This window comes from Microtus oregoni, unplaced genomic scaffold, assembly GCF_018167655.1.
Source record: "Microtus oregoni isolate MIOR12 unplaced genomic scaffold, Mior012 000036F_ref0000092, whole genome shotgun sequence".
Lineage (NCBI taxonomy): Eukaryota > Metazoa > Chordata > Mammalia > Rodentia > Cricetidae > Microtus > Microtus oregoni.
The window spans coordinates 17,796,917-17,818,805 of NW_024543095.1; the positions used below are offsets into that span (position 1 = coordinate 17,796,917).

Genomic DNA, 21,889 nt, shown 5'->3' on the forward strand with positions numbered 1-21,889 from the left:
CAAAGCCACACCTCCTAATATTGCCACTCCTTATGAGATTATGAAGGCCAAATACATTCAAACTACCACAGGGGCATTCCTGTCCAAACTGCCATAATACTATTTAATTCATGATGTAGCATGCAAGGTTGTAGAAAGCCTAGGGAAACCTTGTTGGAGGAGGCCCTTGCTTGTTGGTTCCCAGTCACCTTGCATGCTACTACTCATGATTCTCTTAAGGTTCTCCATGACTTTTCTGTTTAATCAGACATTGTTTCTTTTGCTTGCAACCTGACCTCCTGAGAAAGGAGTGGAAAAGCAGATGTCTACGTTGAATGCACTTTGCGTAAGCAGTGTAGCTGTGTTCCTGAAATAATAACACAGAAACTGTATTAATTAAATCACTGCTTGTCCCATTAGGCCTAGCTTCTTATTGGCTAACTCTTATATTAATTTAACCCATTTCTATTAATCTGTGTATCGCCACATGACTGTGGCTTAACAGGTAAAATTCCCAGCGTCTATCTCTGGCACCTCCCTGGCTTCTCTCTAATTCTGCCCTTATTTCTCCCAGCATACAGCCTAGCTTTCCCCGCCTAGTTCTGTTCTTCCCTGCTATAGGCTCAAAGCAGTTCTTTATTCATTAACCAATAAAAGCAACACACAGACAGAAGGACCTCCCACACCAAAACTTGAAGATGGGAATGGTGTCCAGCACACACCTCGGGAGCTATTCTGGTAAGAAAACCACTTCTGCCACCGTTCTCATCAATGGACCGTGCTTTCAACAACCCATGTGAACACCTGCCGCTTTTGACCCAGGAACTCAATCATACCACATCTGTAACCACTGCCTGCCCTGAGGTGCCCCTTCCCATGTCAGAAACTGACTTCCGTACCCATCGCTGAAGCTGAACCTCCAGAGAGTATTTGCTTACATTTAAGTTGAGTTTCACTAACTCATGAATTTGGCACGGATGGAACGTCTGCAATGTCTTTCTTTACTTTAAGGTTAGCTCTTTTCTTCCACCGAGACTCACAAACTAGACCAATGGCTCTCAACCTTCCTAATGCTGCAACCCTTTAATATAGTTCCTCATGTTGTGGTGATCCCTAAATTATTTCATTGCTACTTCATACCTGTAATTTTGCTACTGTTACAAATTGTAATGTAAGTATTTGATATGCAACTATCTGATACGCAACCCCAAAGGGGTCATGGTGAGAACCACTGAACCAGAAGATGCTCTACATTCAAAATGTGGTTCTGAAGTTCACTGACCAGAACATCTACTATGAAAGAACAGCCACAAATGAGTTTGGCTGGTAGGTGTCATTGCTGCCACATATATGTAAACAACTCACGTGTCTGTCACTTCTGAACCAGGAACTCCATTACACCACTCTTAGACATGAAGCATGGGATAAAACACAGACTTCATTCCTCAAAGAGAAATCTGTGACCCAGCCTTTTTTGAGGCTATGGAAGGGAATAATTCCCAAATTATATGACTATTTTATTGCATCAACCCCTAAGGACGTGTCCTCTCCTACAGCAATTGGTGGTGACATTGTCAGTCACAAAGACTGCTTTCCTAAACCCAGGGTATGGAGGAAGGCAGAAGATGGCAAACATTATGAGCGGTACTTGAGCTAGAATCCTCAGTGTCTGGGGTTTTGTCCTGAATTTCTGCAAGGTACTGAACTGGAAAGGGGGAATCTAGTTATAGTCACTTGGAAATGGAAACCAAGTGAGGCAATCTTATTAGACTTGGTTTCCATCATTCTACTTGCTAAGGTCCGAAGACTTTTAAGAACTCACTACAGTGTTTAAGCCATTAGTACCCCAGCTCACAGCACCATGCAATGTCTGTTACCAAAGACAGCAATGCAGATGGGAGGTGTAAATAGGAAGGAAAAGTGTAGGTAGGGTATTCGGCCAAATGACATGAAGTCATGAGCCTTTAGCACATCCATGGCTTAATCTGAACATAGGGACGATGTGTAAGAGAAAGCATTATGGTGACAAATGATAGATCATTCCACTTCCTAATTGGCAACTTCCCATAAGGAATTTCATAGGGGATGGCGGTGCCAAGGCTCGGAGTGAGCATGGGCTCCTGTAGAGACAAATCAACAGACTGGAACTGGAGACAAATCGTGGCTTTGCGATAGACGCATGTCACCTTCCTCTGCTCCTGACCTGACACACTTCTCCCTTTAAAGCTGTCATTCCCACTGTAGCCTTGGGGGACCTGCGAACCCTAGTGAGCAACAACCCAGGTGAGTGACACTGCTGGCTGCCTCTCCAGCAGAGAGCCTCCTTTGGAACTGTGGCCCATCACGTGGGAAGCACAGAATCTAGTAAGAATGAAGCCCATGCCTCAGTAGGAAGGGTGGATAGAGCCGACCAAAATGGTCCCAACCCCTTTCCAGAAGGATGGTTTTATGGATGAGGCGTCACCCGGGTGTTAGGCAAAAGCCATCCAACATTTCCCTACCATGACTGGCTTAAGGACGAACTGAATCGATCCAATCAGAGGAAGTCTAAGTCTTTTAATTATTGAGTCAAGGAAAACCTGCTGGTTGGAGCAGTCAATAGAAGATAGAAGCCCTTCCCATGCTGTTAGCGAGCCCTGCGGATTTCTGTCGTATACACATTCTCCAACCTGACTCTCTTCTTCATATTCATGGTAATGCTTCAATTAGTTAAAGATTCATTCATTCATTCATTCATTCATTCATTTATATACAGTGTTCTGCCTGCAGGTCAGAAGAAGGCACCAGATCTCATTAGAGAGGTTGCGAACCACCATGTACTTGCTGGGACTTGAACTCAGGACCCCTGGAAGAGCAGTCAGTGGTCTTAACCTCTAAGCCATCTCTCCAGCCCTGCTTCATTCAGTCTAATGTGACCTCTCCCCCTCCTCCCTCTGTCTTAGTCTCCTCCTACTCACCAAATCCATGCTCTAGTCCCAGAGGGGTCTCCAACGACAGACTAAATTTGTCGTTTTCTTTGCCTACAATCTTCAACGCACTGTCATGGAACATATGGCCAGTAGCATAAGACTGGAAGACATTTCAAACCTTAGCCCGGCTACTTGGCTGTGTAACTGAGCAAGTTTCTCAATGCCTTTGCATATTCCTTTCCTCAGCTTATAAGGAGAGCACTGTAGAAGTCAGAATCCCTTTGGTGACCAGTGACTGAAAACTAACGTCAATAAGGCAAAAAGGAGAGCTGTGCTGGGCAATGGTGGCAGCTGCTTTTAATCCCAGCACTCAGGAGGCAGAGGCAGGCAGTCTCTGTGAGTTCAAGGCCAGCCTGGTCTACAGAGCTAGTTCCAGGACAGTTAGGGCTGCTACACAGAGAAACCCTATCTCAAAAAAAAAAAAAAAAAAAAAAAAAAAAAACCAGAGAGCACGCTATACCAGCTGTTTGGCCATCTAAAGAGCCACAGGAGCACAAGAATCCTGAACTTAGATTACCCCCATGAGCTTTCTTTGGGTGAACATTCATGCAAATGTGCACATTCGTGCAAGTGTGTGTGTGCATGCTTTAAGGGCAGCACATCTCCACCGTGGTTTCTTTCCGGCCTCTGGCTTGCACTAACTAGTTTCTGAATAGCCAATGGTTTTCAGACCCACACAAGCCAGCTATGCAGTGAAGAGGAGAAAAGAAGCCCTGCTGTGAACTCCCAATTTGAAAACTCCAGGAAATGTGTGCCTTGTCTTGCCTTGGTTGCGGTACCCATGTAGGGCTAGTCCTTGTGGGTTCAGGCAGGATGTGGAAAGTAAGAGCTTCCCGCCAAGTCACATGAAGACAGAGATGAAATTACAAAGAATATTTATTAGAAGCAAGTGGTGCTGTCTTAGACTGAGCAGCCAATAGCCGCTGTCTACAAGTCTCATCCTGCATAGTATTTCAGAGATAAAATAAGATTACCTACATCACTGACCTCCGAGTGCACAGCACAACCCAGGTCCCACACGGTGCTCTGCCAATCCCTCCCTCGTTCACCATGTTCACTATCTCCTTCCATTTAGGCTCACCTAGACAGTATCTTTGTCTCTTGCTGTGTAGATAAAGATGGTCCTCTCTGTATGTTATGTGGCAATAAGGTTTGACAAACAGGCAGCATCATCGGCTCCTACGCAACGCTAAGTCTGCTCTCTGTCCACCTCAGATGGCCGCCGTTCCTAAGAAATTGTGTGCTGCTCTCCCTTGGCCAGGGCCTGCCCTCTGCTTCTCCCAGGCCTTCTCCTATTAGCCTCACAAGTCCCAGGCCAATGATAGTACTTCTGCAAGTCCTTCTTCAGCATGCCCATAGCTCTGCACGGCTGCTCCTCGGCTCTTCCTGAAGCCTGCCCTTTCTCCACCACAGTACTGATTACATTACGTAGTAATTATCTGTTTGCCCATCAGGTCCTTTTCCGCTCCCCCTCTAGCCATGGTGGCTTGCCAGCTCTAAGTCCCCTGGCCAGGAAGAAAGCCTGGCTTCTAGTCAACCTCAATTCACACTTGTTAAATGAAGTACTGAATGAATCAATGAGGAGGAGGAAGGAAGGAGTAGAGGAAAAAGAGAAGGCAGCCTAGACAAGCTCACTGTTCCCACACAAACCTGTGTCTGTTTCAATGCTCACAGTTGGAACAAAGGGGGGGGGGGGAAGCAGAGGCCTATGGGATGCTTAAGGACAAAGTTGCTTCCTGTCCCCCAGTCCTTGACATTTGAGAACTGTTTTGGGTTTTGTTCTGTTTTACCACCTTTTGCCCATGGGAAATAGAGTGTCTTGCAAAGGTCTATTTATTCCAGTTGAAGGGAGCAGGGGCTGACGAGGCAGTATTCCGAATGACTCCCCGACCCCCTTTTTCAAGCCATAGCCATACCAGGTGTGACCGTCCCCAGAGTGCTAATATTCTTGGCAGTCTGTCTGGCATTACTATGCGCCAAGGGAATGAGGTCACCGTCGCCAGTGAAATCACTACTCTATGATTCAGCGCCCATCAGTTCCCAACTTGGAGTGTGCTCTAAGATTCCCAGAGCTTCCCACAGCCATCCAGAACCTGGGGTCCCTGGGAGACCTGCTCACATTTTTAGAGCAAAAGAACAGGCCCAGAGAAAGGCGGACTCGCTGCTAACTTGTGGTGCTTGGACCAAATTCAGCTTTCCAGCAGAGCTGGCTCCCACAGCTCCCTCGCCTCTTCCACATATCCTCCTTTCAGAATACTAGCCTCTGCAAAAAAAAAAAAAAAAACAAACAAAAAAACGGGGGCGCCTGAGCTAATGGTGTTCCTTCCCTCCTCTCCACGGGAAAGAGGCAGATCTGACTTCAAGGCAGTTTGCTGCCTTTCTTAGCCTTTAAGAACTTAGGAATAACTTCCAGATTTATCAACGCAGCCAGTGCAAGGCCTTCCACTCAAATGCAATGGGCAGGTTATAGAGAGAGATACTACCATACGTTCACAAGGAACTTTAAATGATACTCGAAATCCTCCTGGTAGATTTGAAATCGGGTTTCGGGTTTGAGAATGAAATGAGGACATCGCGGTAAGCATTTCCCTCAAGTGCTCCCGAAGTTCTTGACTGCCAGTAGTAACCACTTCCCAGCTACTAGTTCCTCATCCAAAACCCGAGGGCGAGGGTCTAAATGACCCCACGCCCCTCTCACCACAGTTATTTCTACCACTGCCAATTGGTGAGTAGGAGCGATTTCCCTGTCAGAAAGCAGGGGGTGGGGTGGGACGGGGGTGGGGGTGTGTTCAGCACTGAGAGCATCTTCTCTCCAGCGCCTTAAGTTTAAAGCAGCACTGGGCCACAGAACGGCCCCGGCCAGACAAGTGTTTCCGGACTTGCCAGACAGAGGCGCAGGGTTGGCCCTGGATCCCCAGTCAAATCTCAGAGCATGAGGACACATCATATCTCAAGAATCACAACCAAATACTTTTGGAGACTTTGGGGGGGGGGGGGGGGAGCTTCGGAAGATGTCGCCTCCAGGGGGAGCACAAATAACATTTGCTGTCTCCTGAACAGGGCTCGCCCCTTTGTGGCTGGTTGGGGGTGCAATATGCTGCATCTCTTAGTCACCAATTTCATAGAAAATGACTCAAGCTCGTGCTGCGAAAGGCGTGGGGGTGGTGATGCTTTAGAGAAAGCAATAAGCCAGGAGTCCCAGTTTTCAGCTCAGAGAACCACCACCCTTCCAGCCTCCGCGCGTCTTTCTAATTATTGTTATTAATTATTTTTATAACCTTCTTGGCCTCTGTTCCTGATTTCTAGTTGCGTGGAGCATTTGCAGGCCGATAGGATGGCTCCTTCCTTCCAGGCTGAGTTTAAATAAATACATCTGTGTAATTTTGCACAATTGCGTCACCGTTGAAGTCGTCGTGGTTCCCCGAAAGGCCTCCACGTCTCCTCCCCGCACCAGGGCCTGCAGACGCTTCCGGGCTCTGGCCGCACTTTCGCGAGGAGCCCTGGGCTCCTCCCGAGCCGCTGCCCGAGAGCCCCTCCCTCCAGCTCCCCCTTCCCCACCCCCTCCGTCCTCCCGGGCGCCTCCTCCACTGTCTCCACGCTCGCCTCGCGGGGAGTCAGGCTAGGGTGAGCGGCAGGGCCCCCACGGCGGGCGCGGGTGCGAGCGCGGGGCTCGGGACGCGCGGCACTCGGGAGCAGCGGGGACCGCCCTCCTCCCGGCCCAGGCGGGCGGGGGCCGGGGCGGTGCGGGGCGGGCAGAGCCGCCTGGCCCCTCCCCTCCGCCGCCCTCCCCAAAGTTGCCGACTCCCTTGGGGCCGGCCAGTCTTATGATCCGGCGGATCCTTCTGGGGAGGCCGGGCCCGGGAGCGGGTACGGGCGCCGATCGGCGGGGCCATCAGGCGGACGCGGCGAGTGGGGCCAGGGCGGGGAGCGGGGCAGCGATCGAAGCGGCGGCGGCGGCAGCAGAACCCCGGGCCCGCCGCACCTTCCCCTCCGGTGAGGGGAACCGCTTTATGGGGCCAGGGGGGCGGCCCTGCTGCGCCAAGCGGCGGCGACGGCGGACCCCCCAGGCGGGCTGGGGTTGAGCCCGGGGCCGGGGTGGGGGCTCCGGGGAGACCATGCCCCGAGGCCGGCCGGCCGCAGCATGGCTCACGGGCCCGGCGCGCTAATGCTCAAGTGCGTGGTGGTCGGCGACGGGGCGGTGGGCAAGACGTGCCTGCTCATGAGCTATGCCAACGACGCCTTCCCTGAGGAGTACGTGCCCACTGTCTTCGACCACTACGCAGGTAAGTCTCTGTCCTGCTGACTAAGGGGCTGATCCCGGGCCGGGAACTTTGGAGCAACTTTGGCTGAGCCCCCTGGCTGCCTCCCCTGAGCGTGCTCCCCTCCCCCGCCTCACCCTCTGCCTGGCGCCCCCCCCCCCCTCCAGACTGTGACTCTGGTTAACCCCTCAAAGCAGCTCCCACTCCCTTCCTATATTCCCCCTCGCCCCTTCTCCCACACTTCTCAATTCCCTGAGCGCCCTCCTTGACCTTCCCACGGTTGCTTCTCAAAGCCCCTGTGGGGGAGACATTTGGGGACACTAGGATAGACGTGGCTTTGGGACTTGGGAGAAGAGGGGTGGATAGCAGGAGTCCACCTTACACCTAGATCTTATGCCACATGACAAAGAGCTGGACACAAAACGGGGGTGTTCTTTTCCTGGGAGCACCCACACACCTCCCAGTGACTTGGGAAAGGAGGGTCCTGTGGGAAGCGAAATTGCTCGACCTCAGGTCATTGTGAGCTTCTCTCCCCACCCCCACTTCTGTCCTTGCAGTCAGCGTCACCGTGGGGGGCAAGCAGTACCTCCTGGGACTCTATGACACAGCTGGACAGGTGAGTGTCTTGGCCTCTGGCCGGTTCCTTTACCCCCACCCTTCGCCAATGCTGTGTGACTGAAGGGCCTTTAGAAACTGAGGTGTCTGACTGGGAGGGTGTGTCTTCCAGGGGCTCCTTCTGGATCAGGTTTTTTTTTCTTAAGTCAGCAAATTAAGGAAACAAACCAAAAAGAAAATGCAGACCAGTGTGAACCCCCGGGACGTGAAAGTTTTTGACTGTATGGGTCTTTCTGTATGTTGCCTGCTGTGTGGGTTCCAACTCCTGTTGCAAAGTGGCGGCGGCCAATGGTGAAGCGCTCTTATTTTTAGTTGCTGATGACCAGGTCTCCCCCCCTTCACAGCCTCTGTCTGGTCCCTCATTGGTGAGTGGTCTGCCTGCCCGAGGAGCCTGATTGGTAGGAAATGGCATCATCTAACATGATGGGAAGGCATTTGGTTCTGGTTATGTTTATTACAATATCATTGCACTCTGGGACTCCAGTCCCTGAAAACGTAATTTGTGGTGTTGCCAGAGGACCACAGGGGAAAAGGAAAGAAACGACAACTATCAGCCACTCCCTTGGGTGCAGGGAGGCTAGGGTTAAGAGTTCAGTGTGAATCTTGGAGGAAGAGCTTTCTTCCCCCTGGAGGGCCAGGTGACCATGTTTTCTTTGGAGAGATTATCCTGCAGAGAGGAAAGGAACACTTCTCCCTTCTGCCACTGGCTAGTGTTTGCAAACCTGAAGGGCCAGGCCGTTCTTCTTGAAGGATTAAGGCGCTTGTTCTTTCTCTCTCCCTCCCTGACCCAGCTCAGCCGCCTTGCCAGACCCACTTTCTTTCCTCTGGGGCTAAGATGATGAAGTTTTGCAGAATTCAGCTCTGCTGTTTGGCCTGCAGTCTCAGGAAGAAGTTTCTGTATATTGTGCAGACTTGAGGACTCTGAGGATGTGCGAGCCACTGAAGGCCCGCTACTGGCTCTGGGGGAAATTCAATCACTGAGCTGCTTTATTTGTGCACAGGGGCTTGAAAAAGAAAAAGAAAGGAGGTGGATAAAGAAAGGAAGAAGGAAGGAAGGAGAAGAAAACTACGACCACCATAGATACTATATGCCAAATATGTTGTTTGTTTAGATTTGCCTTTTGGAATTGTATGCTCTCAGATTCTATACCGAAGTCTAGAAATATCTTGTGGGTTGGAGGGTTTTTTTTTAAGGGGGAGGACTTGATGTGGCCCTGATTTCTAAACCATTAGTGGAACATCTGAGCCTGGAGAACTGGCGATTTAACGGCCAGAGGACATTCCCTGTCATGAAGGTGCCCAAGCCAGCCAGGTCTGATTCACAGATTTGGGGGCCTGATTTGGCTAGTCTTTCAATGTCCCCCGCCTTAGCCAGTTATGAAAGGCAAGGAATGGAACTCAGCCAGATACCACCAACTTTTAAGTTGTGCTGTTGACAGATAAGAAGTTGATATTAGTTGAAAATAAAGTTTGGAGGGGAAGTTTCTATTTTTAACGTTTTATACTACCTCATTTCATTGTTGCGGTGATCGCATTTCAATCAGGCGCCTTGTTTACCAGGACGTGTGAACGTCGGAGTTCTGTTTATAGAGAGATACGTTACTATTGACCATATGCCTATGTATGTACATCTCAGGGTGTGCAGCTCCCTAGAGCTTGCTGCTGGGATGAAGACCCTTGCACCACTCCAGTTCGAGGTCCTGGGACGTGCCGGGATGCTCCCCGGGTTGGCCAGATTGCTTGTGTGCATAGAATACCTGAAGTTTTAGTCATTTTCTTGGTGGTCGTAGACAGAGTGAAGGTGGGGAGGATGTGATGGGGTCGTGTGCTACCTGATGGTCGGCTCCGGTGGTTTTTCACTTATTCACTGGTACCTTTGATTTGGGGTTAAAGTTATGTATAATTCATTCCACTGGTAAGAAGTAAACTTAATCATTATCAGACAACATAGTAGGACCATTGTATCATGCTAAGCAACTGGGGAACACAAAAGAAGACATTTAAGTTAGGGGCCTGCCACTGCTGGTGTGAGTGTATGTAAAAGTCTGGATCAAATGATTGTTCATGCGTCTTACATAGATTTCTGTGTTGATTATTAAAACCCCACTTTTCTATGAATAGGTATATGATTCCTTTTATGATACTAATAGTGGTAAATAAATACATAGACATATATACACATACTTACCTGTTGAGGATTTTCAGACAGATAGATAACAGAGGAAAGACTATGAGCTTTGAGACCAAAACGTCTTGGGTTCAGGTCTCTACCTTGTGTGTGGTTCTAGCTGAGTTATTTACTTTCTCTGTAATAGTAAAATGTAGACAATTAGCATCTGCACTGCAGAACTGTAGGCTGTCTTAAATTCATTAACCTTTGCAGAAACAGTTGGCGTCCACAGTTCTTTGTATATAGTAGGCATGCAAACGGTATTACAAGAGATTACTGTGCTCTGCAGTGGGCAGGGTAACAGGGGTGTCACACGTGGAAGAGGACATATGTATCCTGCGTGCCTAAAGTTGCTAGATTCTACTAGAAGCGTTAGCAGATGTGTGGAGCCACAGGAATCGTTTCGGGTTCCGTAGAGAAGTTGAGAAGCAAGGGGCATATGCAGGTTTCTGTTGGTTCTTCTGTCCCAGAGACAGAGGGATGGGGAGGAAGGTATTGCCTTCTCTCCAAACTGTTTGCTCGTGCGTGTGGGCGCTTGGCATACCTACTTAAAGAAGTGCAGCTGTGCCGCCCTCAGGCTGGCACCCCAGTCCACTTTTTCAGTCTTGACTTTCTTGATGACTCCAGTCAAGTGCAAAGCAATAAGCGTCATTTGCCCAGTTGACATATTAGGAATCTACCAGTTGGGGGGGGGGTAGGTGGTGACCTTTGGCCTTCTTGACCTGGCTGCTGTCACTTGACCTTTGCTGCGAGTAGCAGAGAGAGAGAGAGAGAGAGAGAGAGAGAGAGAGAGAGAGAATGAGTACGAGAGTGTGTTGGGCATCAGTCCCCACCCTGTGCCTTGTCTGGAGACATCTCTCACCACTCAGCTCACTCACAAGCACTGCTGCTGAAGGGAACTCCCCTGCTCCTCTTGGCTGAGCCCCGGGTGGTCCTAGGACTGCTTGCCATTTGGACAGTCAAGCGTTCTGGAATGGAAGTTGACAGTCACCTCCCTCTACCCTGGGGAGGTCTGGCTTTCTGCCTGTCTCTGGGGAACTTCTCCTTTTGTGTCTGACTTTGGGCCTTCATTGTAGGCTCTGCACTAGCCTCTGTCTGCTCTGGGAAGGGACTAGAAAGGTGGGGTTGTCCCCACTGCCTCCACTCTTGGGAATGAAAGGAAGTGGGGATCTGTTGGCAGCTGCACTCTGGCTCCTGGCTCCAAACCTGATCTCTTAATCCTTGGCAGGAAGGCAGAACTTCATGCTCTGATGAGGGAAGCTCTGATCCAATTTATCCCAGGTCGCAGAGCACCCACACTCGGGAGGGTGTGTGGTGGGGTGAGTTTGGGATCCCCAAAGTTATAGATTTTAGCCACTGTCTCTGTGTCCAAGTTCACACGCATGCTTTATGTACATGGTTGCTGTATCTGGCAACTTAAGCATCCGAGTTCAGGGTTGCATACATGAGCGCTATAAATATCCTTACTCCGGTGTCCCCTGGGCTAGCTTCTCAATGACAAATGAGATTTGCTTCCCACTTGCCACAGAGCCCAGCAGCTGTGACTGGTTCCCCACCACCACCCCAGGGGCTCTCTGGGTAGCCAGGGAGGCACTTCCTCCAACAAAGGCAGCAGACAGGTCCCTCCCCTCTTCTGCATTTCATGGGATAGCACCCAAGAACTAGTCTAATGGGAGGAGGGGCAGGGAAGGGCAAGGGTGCTGCCAGTGCACCAGGTGCCTCTTCTCTTCAGGCAGGGCTAGTTCAAGGCACCTTTTCAGGTTGGCTTTTCCCAGAGAGGGAACAGCAAGCAAGTGAGCTGATAGGAAAGCAGTGAGTCAGGGTAAGTGTGCATTGTGCAGAAGTAAGGGCATCAGGAATGGCCACTCACAGCCCTCAGCTCAGCTTCCCTAAGCCCCGCCTGAGAGTAGCCCCGAGCTCCTTCTAGATATGAGCTGCAACAGGTGAGATGTGGCGCCGAGCATCTGGTTTCCCTTGGTAACCCACTGTGGATTTCTTGTCTGCATTTTGCTAACCTTCGTAGAAGCTATTTATATCCTAGGCTGTACCGTATCACGCAGGCATGCTGGTTTCCTCCTCTGTACTGAGAAGGAAGGTGGCCTCTGTCCATTCATAAGTAGTTGCTGTTTAAAATATACCATGTTTTCCTGCGTGGGACTTGGGTGGTCTGTTCCGGCTCCAACTTGGGTTCACAGGCAGGGACCTTAGGGTGGGGGCAGTGCTTGATTGCGCCATGACGGGCTTCAACCTTTCTGGGCCCTTTGATCAATTTTCAACCTGATTCTCCCGAGGTCTGGTGACATTTCCCGTCTTTAATGTTTCCTGAGGTATGCTAGGCCTGAGTGCTGCAGACATACCAAGTGCTGCCCCATCGGCCTTGGGGAGCTGGGGAGGTGGAAGGCCTCAGGGAGCTGAGCGTGTATTGCTGTGTGTGCCATGATATGGCTAGAGTTTCTTTGTTTTGTTTTTTGGGGGGTTTGTTTGTTTGTTTTGGTACACTACTGGGGTTTGAACTTGTAGCCTCATGCTAAGGGGCTTTTTGGAGAACTGGACTTCTGTGCTTTCATTGTCAAAGCCAAGCAGGTCTCCGTGGGAGTATCAGTTTCTAGCAAAGACATGTGTGTTGGCAGCAGCAGATACCCCAAGGCCCCAGGCATGGCAGTGATGCTCCGAAGAAGAAAAAAGGCAGAGGCAGAGAAACCAGGCAAAAAAAACGTACAAATGCAGAAAAAAAAAATCCAACAATTTATGACTGATAGGCTAAGTTTCCTTTTACACCTAGGGGGTTGATTTTGCCCTAATTTGGCCAACTTTGGCTGGGGAGTGGCTTTCTTTGCCCTCAGCACTTTCTTGTTCCTCTTTCAGTGCTTATTGCAGCTGCTCTGAACCCAGGAAAGCCTGCAGGTGGTCCGTGGCCAGCTGTTCTAGCCCTTCATGTGCCCCCTGGACCATTGTCTGCCATTGCCTCTATGGAGGCCCTGGGCCCCAGGCTGGTGGAGCGCTGTGTGTCCTCCTGCACCACATCCCCGAGCCCAGCCCAGTGTCTCTGACCTGACTCGCTAGGCTTGAAGGGTACCAGGTTCAGGACTTTGTATCATCAAGGCTTTTGCTCCCTGATCTCCTGAACAGAAGGTAGTTTGGCAGTGGGAAGGTGGGCTTTGGATTCTGCAGATAAACATCAAATTCTGTCTGTACTTTGGTGTGGCTGAGATAAGTCCACCAGCCCAGCTCCTCCCTCCCCCCCCCCCCCCCCAGCCGTTTTCCTTCTGTATGGGTTGCAGAGACAGTTTCTACTTTGGGCAAGGTGGCAGTAAGGATTAGTCCCAGGAGTGCCGCATCACCTTGGTTCTGGTGACACCCATTTGGCGTTCTAGCCTTCTGTGGGAGAAAAGGGAAGATGGAGGGACCCTGCAAAATGCATTGCGCAAGTGGGAAGCTGGATGAGAGCAGCGTTGTAGGATCGTGTTTGGGAGATGTAGGGAAGGGAAGGAGGCAGGAGAGCACTGCCAGCCAGGATGGGCTGTCTCACTGGGCTGTAGAATCCTACCCAGGCTCTGCCATTTTCCGCCGAGAAGCTTCACCTCTCCCAGGCTGATGTCCCCAACTATACAATGGGTTATGACAGAATGGGTTATGATAGTACTTACTGTCCAGTACGGTTTGGGAGCTAAGCGCTAAGTCCAAAGGGAACTTCCTCTTCTCTTAGGGTGGCCAGGTAATGCTTGGGACACTTTCATGTTTCCCTTCCAGTCACTTACCCATGCTCCTCGTCCCCACCCAGCATGTGTGAACACAGACGCTCCTGTCTCTGCCACTAAGTGCAAGTTTGAGAAGCATGGCACTAAATAAGGTCTTGCAGTAGAGTAGTGAGAGAAAGCTCGCATCTTGGCAGGGGTGTGGGAAGCAGTAGAGAGAGGGCAGGCTTGGGCGGTGTCCCACTTGTGTCTTTATGGGCCTGGGATGCCCGCTGTGGCTGTCAGCTTGAGGTGTAGGCTTGATAACTACATTATGGACTTTTCCCCTCTTGACTGACAACTTAGTAATTAGAGAGATATTAATCTGCTGCTTTGTTGCTTGTTGATTTTAATAGAAAAGTCAGCGGAGGAGGAAACCTTTATTGTTGCATTTCTTTGGTGGTGTCTGGCCAGGGAAGGGAGCCTGCCTCCTCTTCAGATCCCCAGATATCTCTGTGGCGCCTCAGGGTAGACTGGGGCCTGAGCCTTGAATGGTATTTTCCCCACAGTGCAAGCTTGTGGCCTCTCTGTTTTCTCACCTCCGTGAGGCAGGGAGGGTAGTGGTGTTTGCCAGAATCTGCAGGGTCAGAAAGGTTAAGTGGCTTGCTGCAGGCCATGTAGTTGGTGAAAATTAAAAGACAAGTTTCCAGGGCAGAACTTTGGACTGCAAATCTTGGGATCTTTTGTGTTTGTTGACACTAATCAGCTTGCCCATCAGTAAATGCCTTGTTCCACCACACATACTCCCTTTATTGACTGTGTCATGCGAAAGCTCCAATCACTTTTCTAGGCAGAAGAGCTGGTAGGCTGGCTTCCGTAGGTGGGGTGTCAGGGCTGGTGCTGAAATTGCTTCAGCAAATGTTGTTCCTGTGAGCTTGAGTCTGTTTTGTCTATTTGCCCACAAACCACTGTACTTCCTTAAAAGGGGCATGTCGGGGTGATGCCCATGCCACTCTGCGGATGAGTGAGTGGACGAAGCTTGGTGGCATTTGCCTTGTGTCCTGGGCTGAACTGTCAGTGGACTTCCCCAAGCCTAAGGGATAACACCCCCTCTGTACCCCTGTCTGCTTCCTGTGCCCTATCCTGCCCACTTGACTTGACCTGTGGTCGGGGAACTGCCCCACACTGGCCGCTTGGGTCTCTCTTTTACCCCTTTTCGGAGTGTTCTTATTTAGGGGAAGCTGTCTCTTCACAAATGTGTGTCTGGGCCTTGGGGTATAGCACAATGGTAAAGAACTTGCCTATTATGTTCACTGAAATGAAATGTCTCTCCTGTCCAAATGACCCCTCATGCATCCCATATCTCCATCTGCTGCTTGCTATCTATATAGTTTGTTGACTTGGGCCACCTGCATTGCCACCACCTTGTCCGTGGGCTCCCAGGTCCCATGGTAGCTGGCTAGATGAGAACATCGCTCTATAGCTGGCCAATCAACAGTCCCCGAGTATTAAATCCAGGCTGGGACCTGTGGTGGAAGTACACTGGGGTCTGTCTCTGGGGTTGCCAGGAGGCCAGCGTCTGCTCTTCTGGTAATGAATTCCTAATGAGAACTAAGTTAAAACAGGGCTTCTCAGATTGGATTCCTACATATACTGGCTTCTTGAAATGTAGTCCTCTGTACAGCACAGATTGCCTGGGAAGTTGTCAGGCATCTCAAATCTCAGAATCTACCACCATCTCCTAAATCACAAGCTTGGGGAAATCAGTTGTCCAGGCTGGACACATGATTCTAATGCAGGTCAGAAAGTCAGAGCTGCTGCACAGACACGGTGAGTCCCGGCATCTCCTCTCAGCAAGCCGCCCACCTTCACCTACCTTACACCCTGTGCCGCACCCACTTACACTCTGTCTGGGGATAGTGACTGGACTTCATGTCTAATCTTCTTCCCTCCCAAACATTCGCTTGGCCTCCTTCCTCATTTTGAACAAGTGTTGGGACTGTCCACGTTTGCTCAACAAATGGACCCCTCCCGGCCTGCCTGTAGACAAATCAGAAAAATAGAGGCAGGATGTCATGTGACAAACCTCAGCCCCAGAGTGTGCTGTCTGCCTTAGGGGTATGCAGATAGTAGACGCCACAGGTATTCCTCCAGCCAAAGTGTGCTCTCTCCTGCACACTGAGTCGCTTGGTCTGAGCTCCTTAGCTGAGGCGTCTTCATGGCATCAGACCCTGTGCCCCATCGGGATGGTGGTTTGACTTTGTGGTGTCTCAGCTCCAGAGTAGATGGGCTGTGGCCCCTTCTGGTCGTAAATCCTAGGCCGGTCACAGTGGCTGGAGGCAGAGGAGATGCTGTGTTGGTCCACACCCACCTTGGCAACTTTTTCCCTTGGCAGACCTCAGTGTTTTAGGGAGTGACCTCTTTCTCTAGTCCTCCCTGCCCCCTTCCTTTCAAATTTATCTGTTTCCCTTAAAATAAAATAAAAACAAAAAACAAACAAACAGAAACCCACAGCCAACTTGTTCCAGTGTAGAAGCATCATCCTTCGACTACCATAATGGTTAGGATTATGAGCGAGGAGGCTTGGAGGAGGCCCTTTGGAGGAGCTGCCCCTGAGCGCATTTAATTCCGACTCCCAAGTTCAATTAAAGCTCCATTTGCTCCGGCTTAATAGCAAAAGGCTGTCCTCGCCGGCCAGCTGGGTCAGGGCTCGGACACTCTTATTACCCGAAGGTGTTTCTAGAAGCTTCCTTGGCCCTGAAAACCTGGGGATGGTGGTAGATGTGGGAAGAGAACAAAACAGGTGCAGAGGAGGGGCAGAGATTTCTGCTCCCTACACCAGGGACTCTCTCCAACAAGTGGAATCATCCAGAAATCCAGAAAGTCTGAGGTTGACCTCCCATTTGAGGTTGACCTATACCCCACTTTTGAATTTTAACCCTGTGACTGACCGAGCTACAATCTGACATGTGGCTTCATTCCTGGGTAGATCTTTATTGCCCATGAAGATTGTTGAAATCCCTAAGCGGGGGAATATGTGTGGCACAGCACTTTACACAAGGTTTGGAAATCCCCATAAGAACTAGGTGGGTGTTGGATCTCAGAGAGTCCGTTAGTCACGTTATTATGGGGAAAAAAAAAAAACCTAACTTTCATAAGTGACTTTGCCATTTGGAAGAGGATCTTGACCTGTCTAGACATTATTGAAGGCTTTAAAATCAGCGTGTAGGTGGTGGTTTTAATGCATTGCCCGTGTAAGCACAATGGTACTCATTGCAGGGCAGAGGAGGAGACAGGCTGCCGGGTCCATTTGGCTCTAACAGTGGCTGTGTGGGTCTGAACTGTTCTCCGGTGAGTCTAGACCCACAGAGCACTGCCTGCTATCAGGTGTTCCTCCGCAGTGACCTGTGGACATAAGAGGAGGTGGCAGAAAGGCTGTATCGTTCTGGTGGGTCTAGACAACACAGCCTTCCTGCTACCACGGGGCAACAGAGGTATCAGTAACCTGGCAAGTCAGCCAGGGCTGTTCACCGGTGGCTCAAACTGCTGATGTATGCGTTCACACTTGCTTTATGTTCGAAGCCGAGATGTTGTAAGTCACAGAACATTTTTATCATCCCCCAACGCCCAGAAACTTCACACCCGCGGTTGGTCCTTCCTCATATCCTCTTCCCCCATCAGTCCACTTCTATCTCATAGACTTGCCTATTCTGGGCTTTTTGTGAAGATATTTGCTCTTTTATGTCTGGCTCTTTTCATTTAACATGTTTTTAAGGTTCATTTGTGTTGTAGAAACGGTCAGTATCTCATTCCTTTTTAGCTGGACGTTCTCTAGTCTTTTTCCATGTCCATTTTCTAGGTTCTGGGGACCGTATTCAGGGTGGGACAGAGTGCAAACTTCTGCTGTCCTTTGGCTCCCCAAAGGATGTGGCTGTTCTTCCTCCTCCTGTCCAGTGTTCTTGTTGCCTTTGTGGTCTCTGGTTTCTCTCACCCCCATCCTACCCTAATTTCCTTATTCATCAAATGTATGGATGTATTAAGCACAGATGAGGTAAGGAACAAAAATACCTACCCAGTGGGGTTTCCCCTTTGTTGGAATGGTTTATAGAATTGGGAAGCCATGTACACAGCTGACCGAAATACGCATAGAAAATGAAGATTCTGTAAAAATGAGAAAAGTGTTACAAATGTGTCCACCCAGGCAGAGTCTCTGTAGAGTCCCCTCAACTCAGAAGTGGCTCTATTGGGGACAGTCATGATGGTCAGGTCCATGCGTCTGTATTGTCTTGTAAGAAACAAGAGTCTAAGTGAGGTTGCCAACAGGTATGTAGGGGGAAACACAAAGATATAAACCAGTAGGCCACAGAAGAAGAAAAGCAAGTAGCCAATCAAAACTCTAATCTATTGAATTGGATAAGATAGAAAAAATATGATCCAAGAGACAGGAAAGTCAATATACTACTAGGCATGGCCAACTTGGCCTTTGGGCTACATGCGCCCCAAAGTAGCTATAAATGTGGCCCAGAAAAAAAAAAGTATAAGCTTACTTAAAACATTCTGAGATATTTGCATGTGGGAGAGATTTTTGTTTAACTCAATCACAGTTCTTAAGTGTGAACTCTGTGGTGTTGATGATCCAAAGGTTGGACGGGCCATGTCGTTAGGAGGGAAGGCAGCCCCAGCTAGTTTGAGGATGTCTGACAAAGCCTCTTGAGTTTGCCGCCATCCGTTTCTCTGAATTTGTAACAAGAAAATACTCAGAGCTCACACAGACTTACATACAGTGGTATTCTTCGCGGCATCACGTACGGCAGTGGATTCTAAACACACTGATGAAGAGTGAGAGGCGGCTACTGAGCACAGGACAGTGTGTGTTAGGATAATAGCAGCCATTAAAATCTGCCTTCACAAAATTGTAAAGAAATGTCAAAAGCTAATGATTCACGCGGTCTGAAAACTCGTGCGTTAAAACTATAAACGGCAATGACTACAACTTTGAAAACATACACGTGTATAATAAGGGGAAATGTAACACAACAGTCAAAGCGGTCGGCTCTAAGTAGTGATAGCAAATACTTTTAGAAATTTACCTCTTATTCTGTTTTCTGCCAGCTTTTTTGAAAGTCATATTATTTTTATAAAAATTTTAGTGTAGATGGTTTAAGAGTCAGCCGTTAAGGAGAAACAGAAGCTCTCTCCATGCTTCTCCTGCAGCAAGGACGCATCCCCTCCGTCCTCACGCCCACTGTCTGCTCCCAGCTGCTCATTTCAGTGGCAGACATTCTGTCTACGCTGCAATGCTGCAGCCCTGTAATGACGCCACGATTCCAGGGTGCCCTTCCCAGTGGCGAGTTTGTAGTTTTAGTCTCCCGGATGATGAGCGTTTGTCTGTGACTGGTCACAGCTGAGCCCTGTATGTAGGGTGCCTTGCTCACTACCCGCTCTGTCCTGTGTCCTGTGGAGCTGGGCATTGCCCCCTTGCTTAGATGTCACTTTGCCGCCTATTTCACCATCAGCCTGCGCTTCCGTGCATCACCCACGTCCTGCATCTGTCAGCCTCTCCCTGGGCGTATTCCTCCTGAGGCTTCCAGCGCTGCACTGAGTTAGTGACTGTGGTATACATCAGGGGGTACTGAGTTAGTGACTGTGGCATACATCAGGGAGTACTGAGTTAGTGACTGTGGTATACATCAGGGGGTACTGAGTTAGTGACTGTGATATACATCAGGGAGTACTGAGTTAGTGACTGTGGCATACATCAGGGAGTACTGAGTTAGTGACTGTGATATACATCAGGGGGTACTGAGTTAGTGACTGTGGCATACATCAGGGAGTACTGAGTTAGTGACTGTGGTATACATCAGGGAGTACTGAGTTAGTGACTGTGGTATACATCAGGGGGTACTGAGTTAGTGACTGTGATATACATCAGGGAGTACTGAGTTAGTGACTGTGGTATACCTCACGCAGTGACTGAGTTAGTGACTGTGGTATACATCAGGGAGTACTGAGTTAGTGACTGTGGTATACATCAGGGGGTACTGAGTTAGTGACTGTGGCATACATCAGGGAGTACTGAGTTAGTGACTGTGGTATACCTCACGCAGTGACTGAGTTAGTGACTGTGGTATACATCGGGGTGACTGAGTCTAGTGAAATAAAGACCTCTCCTATGGAGTCCCATGTGTGTTTCTCTGCAGGGTGGTCGCTGTGGAGATATCTTGGTCCTTTGAATGGGCCTTGACTTCTTGTGTTTGTTCTTTAGAAGTGCTTGTCTCTGTCTCTCTGCTTACATCTCAGGCACGACCACAGAAGGTTTAATTGGCGTCTCCACGGGTGCTGGCCCGCCTTAGCATGTGAGGAGACGTTGTGCATAAGGGGGCTGTTTAATTCAGCTTTCCCCGCAGGTCAGGGTTTCTCAACAAATACCATCCATACAGGCTGGACCGTTGTTCTTTAATGGGAAGAGGCTGTTCATGCGCTGTAGGATGTGCAGAAACACCCTGGTATCTCTCCATTGAGCGGGTAGTACCCTCCTTCAGCTGTGGCATTCAAAATGCCACAGACTTTGACACACGTCCCCTTGGGACAATGCCACACTTCCCCCACCTCCAGGTGAAAGTCATGATTCTACTGTGGTCTGTCTAAACCCTTCATTTGGGAATTCTGTGAAAATCAGTAGTGTTTTTGTCTTTCTTCCTGGGCTAGGGTCATATTTCCCAGAAAAGAATATCCATCCTCCAGCCCAACAGCTCACAGAGTTGCTGATATCCTGGGAACCAGTTGGAAAAGGCACCTTGAGGGCCTCAATTTTAAGCACATACCCTCTTCTTTTTGCAAGGTTAGAGTTTGTCATGGCATAGAAGGGGGCAGAAATTAAACCATGCCTTCACCTTGGTCCTGTATCTAGAAGAGCATACCACTCCAGACCTCACATCTCAGCCCCCGGGACATATTCGTATTTCAGACAGCTGCTCCTGAGGCCCACTATGTTGGCCCAGGAGCTACAGTCCTGGGCCTGCTCAGCTGGTTCACTTTGTTCTTTTTAGAATCCAGAATCTCTAGATTCTAAAATTTTTGTGGCTTGCTGTTTCCTTTTCTATTGGTTTTTTTTCCATGTGGCTGTATGACTTAAAAAAAAAGAAAAGAAAAAAATCACAGTACATCTTAGAGGACTTTAGCGAGACGAGAGATAAATGCGTGTGTTCAGTCACTGGGATCTAGCTACAGTCGTCCCCTTTATAATTAGAAACACAAATATGTTTCAGCGCAGCTCCTTTTCAGCGCCTGCCTCAAGACGCCGAGAAATGAATTTTACGACGCTTGCTTGGCATTCAGACTCTAGAGCAAAAGTCAGTGAATGTGTCAGAGGTTTTGTCCTCTAGGACCTGAACCACATCACAGCCTTTTCCTTCCACATGTGAACCCGGCTTTCTAGTGACTGGAATCTGGGTCCACCAAGGTCCAGCACTCGTGGGGTCTGCACAGACCGTGATGGTCCCCTGGACACATTCTCATGTAAATACTGTCTCTCAGATTGCAGCTTCCTTTGGTTGCAGCCCAGTCCCCTGATTAGATTTGGTACTTTCATGATCCTCAGTCACCCGAGTCACTGGCACTACTGATGACTAATAAACATATTTCCATTCATTCATATCTCAAAATGTATTTTATTATTATTTATTGCCAGTGGTTATGTGGCTCCTGTAACCCCCTCCATTAACTGTCTGCGATGTTGCTGCTATTGGAAGGCAGGGAAGAAAAGTTACTGCTTTGGGTCAAGGGCAGACTGTCCTAGTTGCTCTGACCCAAAGCAAGTTGAGGAGGAAAGGCTTACACTTCCACAACACTGTTCATCACTGGAGGAAGTCAGGGCAGGAACTCACACAGGGCAGGAACCTGGAGGCAGGAACTGATGCAGAGGCCGTGGAGGGGTGCTGCTTACTGGTTGGTTCAGCCTACCTTCTTATAGAACTCAAGACCACCATCCCAGGGCAGCCCCACCCACAATGCACTTGGGTCTTACACATCAATCACTAATTAAGGAAGTACCCTACAGGTTGGCCTGCAGCCTATGTCATGGAGGCATTTTCTCAACTGGGGTGCCCTCCTCATAGAAGACTCTAGCTTGTGTCAGGCTAACATAAAACCAGCCCACCCACAGACCCAAACAGTTTCCTGGGTAAGGAGATGGCATGAGCGTGTGGGTGTGGGTGGAGAGGG

General features: G+C 49.4%; 1 protein-coding gene across 2 annotated transcripts in view; it reads left to right on the forward strand.

The window, feature by feature from the left end:
• Positions 1-6,806: 6,806 nt before the first annotated feature.
• Positions 6,807-21,889, forward strand: part of Rhoq (ras homolog family member Q) — a 39,896-nt gene continuing 24,813 nt past the window's right edge. Inside the window, exons 1-2 of one of the 2 annotated variants that reach the window (XM_041630997.1) lie at positions 6,807-7,231; positions 7,765-7,823. In XM_041630997.1, the coding sequence (XP_041486931.1) occupies positions 7,090-7,231; positions 7,765-7,823 (201 nt within the window). In that variant the 5' untranslated portion in view covers positions 6,807-7,089. The remainder of the gene's footprint in view (positions 7,232-7,764; positions 7,824-21,889) is intronic. The other variant, XM_041630996.1, reaches the window with a different exon arrangement.